Source organism: Colobus angolensis, unplaced genomic scaffold (assembly GCF_000951035.1).
Source record: "Colobus angolensis palliatus isolate OR3802 unplaced genomic scaffold, Cang.pa_1.0 Scaffold96, whole genome shotgun sequence".
Classification (NCBI taxonomy): domain Eukaryota; kingdom Metazoa; phylum Chordata; class Mammalia; order Primates; family Cercopithecidae; genus Colobus; species Colobus angolensis.
The window spans coordinates 503,896-509,238 of record NW_012123598.1 but is presented as its reverse complement, the minus strand read 5'-3'; the positions used below and the strand labels follow the sequence as shown (position 1 = coordinate 509,238).

The 5,343-nt window shown below is 44.5% G+C and overlaps 1 protein-coding gene across 2 annotated transcripts in view; it reads left to right on the top strand.

The window, feature by feature from the left end:
- Positions 1-5,343, top strand: part of ZNF264 (zinc finger protein 264) — a 55,274-nt gene that overhangs the window by 10,204 nt on the left and 39,727 nt on the right. Inside the window, exon 3 of one of the 2 annotated variants that reach the window (XM_011932408.1) lies at positions 1,246-1,341. The exons of the other annotated variant lie outside the window; for it this stretch is intronic. Coding sequence (XP_011787798.1) covers positions 1,246-1,341 — 96 coding nt within the window. The remainder of the gene's footprint in view (positions 1-1,245; positions 1,342-5,343) is intronic. 2 annotated transcript variants of the gene reach the window in all.

Here is a 5,343-nt window from a genome sequence, read left to right as displayed (position 1 = left end):
GAGGCGGAGCTTGCAGTGAGCTGAGATCCGGCCACTGCACTCCAGCCCGGGCGACAGAGCGAGACTCCGTCTCAAAAAAAAAAAAGAAAAAAAAACTATGTGGGCTGGTGAAATGAGTGACCTTGTCTGTGCCTCAGCGTTCTCATTGGCGAGATGAGGACTTACCACATCTGCATCCCAGGGTTGTTACCGCGGTAAAGAGTCACTGACAGGGTTTGGCCCTGTGTCGCCACCCGTATCTCACCTGGAATTGTAATAATCCCCACCTGTCATGGGGGTAATTGAATCATGGGGGCGGGTGTTTCCCGTGCTGTTGTTGTGATAGCAGATAAGTCTCGTGAGATCGGATGGTTTTATAGAGGGAGTTCCCCTACACATGCCCTCTTGCCTGCTGCCGTGTACGACGTGCCTTTCTCCGCCTTGTGTGGTGATTGTGAGGCCTCCGTAGCCTTGTAAAACTGAGTCCCTTAAACTTCTTTCTCTTTATAAATCACCCAGTCTCGGATATGTCTTTATTAGCGGCGTGAGAACAGACTAATACAGTTATTACGTGAAAAGGGCTCGAAACAACGCCTGGGAGACCAGGCTGTGTGCAGGGAGCCATTGCGATCCTGTGGCCATCAGTACTGTGACTGTCATCCTCGTCACGATCACTGTGGTGGGCATGCCTGGCCCCGGGACGTTCTGGGCAGCGTTGTGAGCCTGGGTTTCTTTGTCAATAAAATGGTGTTGATGACGATGTGGACTTCCCGGGGATGCTGTGAGAAAATCCTCAGCTAGAAACCTCATTTTGTCTCGGGTCTAGCGGAAGAGCGTTATAAAACATTTCTTAGGAGGATGCAAAAAAAAAAAAAAAAAGACTTAGATCAGTGAAATCACATACCTTGTTTCGAATGAAAAGAGTCCGTATTTAATATTTAAATACATCAGTTTTTCTCTAGGGTATTCCCTAAATATTGTTCACTTTTGAAATGACATAATGCATTGAAATGCTTGGCATAGTCCCCTGGATGTGTTTATATCCTGTAAGTACTAGTTTTTGACTTACTATTAGGAGTAGAGATTCTGCGGCAGCATGACGGGACCTGCTCTTGGCTTCCAGGTCGCATGCCAACTTTTCGTTCCCGTGCACAGGAGCGGCTTCATTCCAAGGTCTGGTCCGCATCCTGAAGTCCCAGACTAGACTGAAGGTCTTTATTTCTTTTCACCAACATCCGTGTGTCCACTTTCTTTCTCCATAAACAGGGTGTCCTGTTCCCAGACCTGAGCTGATCTACCACCTAGAGCATGGGCAGGAGCCATGGACCAGGAAGGAAGACCCCTCCCAAGACACGTGTCCAGGTAGGAGCCAAGACCTGGGGAGGTCGGAGTCCCTGCTGGCTTGAGACTGGATGGAGACCGCCGGCCCTGGAGTCCCTTGGGAAGCTTCTCATTGTGGCCTCTCTCTATATAACTCCATCTAACTGTATCACAGTAGAGTGTTCCATTTAAGAGCCATGGAGCCCTTTGACCTGTGGCTTCTCTGTCCTCCCAGCCCCGTCACCGTGTCACCATTCCTGGGAAGGAGTGAGATTTATGAACTGAGATGTGTGCAGGGGTTCCAACTGTGTGGGCCTGAGTTTGGCTTACCAGTCCCCTGCTATGTGGTCAAGATCGCCTGTCTTTATATATAACTTCAGCTCAGTTAATAGTAGCTGTTGTATCAGACAGACTCTAACATTTCAGTGGTTCACATATGATAACTCTTATTCATACCAGGGTCTGTGTGGGTCAGTGGGGAGCTCTGTACCACACAGTTATTCAGGACCCAGGTTCCTTCTGTCATCAGCCTGTTGCATTAAGATTATCCTAACATCCTCGAGCTGGCAGAGAATTGAGGGAATAAGGGAAGTTACACCCACTTCCAGAAATACCAGCTCCCGTCACATTCCACCCACAGGAACTAGGCATTTGTCTTGGGTCCATGGGTCTGGGAAATGTGGCTGAGCCACTTGCCCATGGAGAAGAGCAGAAGGTTTGGTGAACTCCTACTCTCAGTCCACGACATTGAGTCTGTTCCTGAAAAGTGTCACTAGAAATCATTTTTATGTCATTGAGTAGTTTGAAGATGTTATCATGTGATACAATAATGCATAAAACCGAGCAGTTTCTGAGCCGTAGTAAGTGACTCATCAGAATGTCATTATTAACCTTAAAGAGTGATGCTGTGTTACATTTCCTTCTGAACTCTGGGAAATAGGGCCTTGCTTACTCTCCCAATTTCTCTTTCCAGTTATATTCTGCCTATCAGCCTCTCCCACCTTCTCCTTCCACCCATTCCCTTAGTGTCAGTCAGACACTAAGAAGCAGTACTTCCTCCATGTCTTCCTATATCTCCTGTTTTCCAAAAACCTCAGGGTGACATTTGACCTTCTCTGTCCCACACTCAGGCTGCTGAGGACACTGAGGCCATCTGTCAGGTGTGTGGATTGGTGCCACTGCAGAGCCTTGGCCTCTGCCCGCATGGGTTCCTCGAGCTGCTCATCCAACCCTGAGTGTTTGTGCGGTCCCTGTTCAGCCCTTCAGAGTCTGTTCCAGGTCGTCCCCTCCTCAGTACCACATCTCCAGTTGAAAATCCCAAAAGCACAAAACTCAACATGCCTAACAAGGAACCCATGATCTTGCTCGCTCCTGCCACCTCCCAAGTTTCTGTGAATGGCTCTGCCATCCAGGCAGATTAGGGGACTGGCCCCAACCTCAGACAGGTCAATCCCTCCACCTCCATGAGTCCCTGCATCCAGCCAACCAGACAGTTTTCATCTCCAGGCACAGATGTCTCAGCATGTGAGTGCGGATGTGTCAGCAAGCTTTCATGTTGAAAAGAAAGTCCACTGTCTTGTACTGCTTGATCAGCAGCCCTTAAATGTTTATCTCAACTTCTCTTTTCCTGACTGAAAGAGGTCTTGCCCCAGTCATGGCCAGTTCCTATACCAGAGTCTAGATGACGCTTCCTTTCATGGACATCCTTTCTTCATTTATATTCTGCTTGTTTTGTGATTTCATCCTTTCTCTACTCAACATAAAAATATGCTTGTTTTTTCTTTTTCCTTTTCTTTTTGTTTAGATAGAGTCTCGCTATATAGCACAGGCTGGAGTGCAGTGGTGCTGTCTTGGCTCACTGCAGTCTCTGTGCCTCAGCCTCCCAAGTAGCTGGGATTACAGGTACACGCCATTACACTCAGCTGATTTTTGTGTTTTTTTGTTTGTTTGTTTTGTTTTGTTTTTTGAGATGGAGTTTCGCTGTTGTTGCCAAGGCTGGAGTACAGTGATGCAATCTTGGCTTACTGCAACCTCTGCCTCACAGGTTCAAGCGATTCTCCTGCCTCAGCCTCCCAAGTAGCTGGGATTACAGGTACACGCCATTACACTCAGCTGATTTTTGTGTTTTTTTGTTTGTTTGTTTTGTTTTGTTTTTTGAGATGGAGTTTCGCTGTTGTTGCCAAGGCTGGAGTACAGTGATGCAATCTTGGCTTACTGCAACCTCTGCCTCACAGGTTCAAGCGATTCTCCTGCCTCAGCCTCCCAAGTAGCTGGGATTCTAGGTGCGCGCCACCACGCTCAGCTAAGTTTTTGTATTTTTAATAGAAATGGGGTTTCACCATGTTGGCCAGGCTGGTCTCGAACTCCTGACCTCAGGTGATCCACCTGCCTTGACCTCCCAAAGTACTGAGATTACAGGCGTGAGCCACTGTGCCTGGCCTCAAGTTTCTTACATTTGAAGAAAATAAATGCTTGTGGCTTATGATACATTTGTATATTAATTGATACATTTGTTTACTATGTGAGCATTTAATTGTCTAGATTTGGCTGGCACAGTGGCTCACGCCTATAATCCCAGCACTTTGGGAGGCTGAGGTGGGAGGATTACTTGAGCTCAGGAGTTTGACACCAGCCTGGGAAATGTGGCGAGACCCCGTCTCTGCAAAATTAAAAAAATTAGTTGGGCATGGTGGCTCAGGCCTGTGGTCCCAGCTATTCAGGAGGCTGAGGTGGGAGGATCTCTTGAGCCCAGGAGGTCGACTTATTCAGGCCACTGCACTCCAGCCTGGGTGACAGTGCGCTCCTGTGTCAAAAAAATAAATATATAAAAATAATTCATGAGAGATCATGAAGCAGAGGCAAAAAATAATAATGATTGTCTACATTTCATTCACAAAAACAGTGATACTGTGGACATTCGTATATATAGTTCATTTTCCACTTGTGGAGGAGCATTTTTTGATAATTCTTGGAGTGAAATTATTGGTTTGTAGGCTATGCAAATGCTCAAGTTTGCAAGGCCATTCCTTTTGTTTTCTAAAGCGCCTATGCCAATTTGCACTTAACCAGAAAAGTGAGAGGTTCCACTGATCCATATCCTTCCCATTATAAGGCCTCTCAATGTTTGCTCCTCAAATGGACACAGAGTAGTCTCATGTGCTCTTGATTTCGTTTTCTTTCACTGCTGTAATGTTTTAGCAACTTACCATGATTTTTGGTTGATTTATGTTTTCTTCTGTGAAAATGCAAATCATTTTTTATTTTATGATAAATGCCTATTTCCATTAACTTGTTTTCCTTTCTCTGTTTGCTTGGTAGGGGTTCTTGGTACATTTGTTATGCTTACCTTTTATCACTTACATATGCTGAAAAATACATTCTAGGTTTTACTTTTGTCCTCTTACTCTCTTTAAAGTATCTTTCACCAAAAGGTCTTAATTTACTGTAGTCTAACTTGCGACTTTTCTTATATAATTAATGATTTTTTGTCTTTATGAAAAATGTTGGTTTACCTCCATATTAAAAATATATTTTATTCTAAAAATTTAAAAACTCGGCATTTGACATTTTTTCAGTGAGGTTGATTTGGAGTATATAGCGTGATAGCAATGCAGTTGTTTTCGTTCTCCATGTGGCTATCCAATTTTTCTAGCTTCGTTTCCTTAACAGACCATCAAGTTCTGTAATTAAGTATAGTTGGTATTTTACAGGGATTTATATTGAATTTATATAATTTGGGTCAAATTGTCAGTTCATACTATTCTTCGTTGATATAGATCGTCTTTATTGTCTTCAAATAAGATTATATAATTTTCTTCACCTTGATCATGTGTATTTGGAGTTTTTTTTGTTTGTTTTTAAGAGACAAGGTGTTGCTCTGTTGCCCAAGCTGTAGTACAGTGGCACAGTCATAGATTGCCACAGTCTTGAATTCTGGGGCTCAAGCAATCCTCCCCCCTCAGCCACCAGAGCAGCTGGGACTACACAGGCTTACACTACCATGCCTGGCTACTGTGTTTTTGGTTTTGGTTTTTTTTTTTTTTT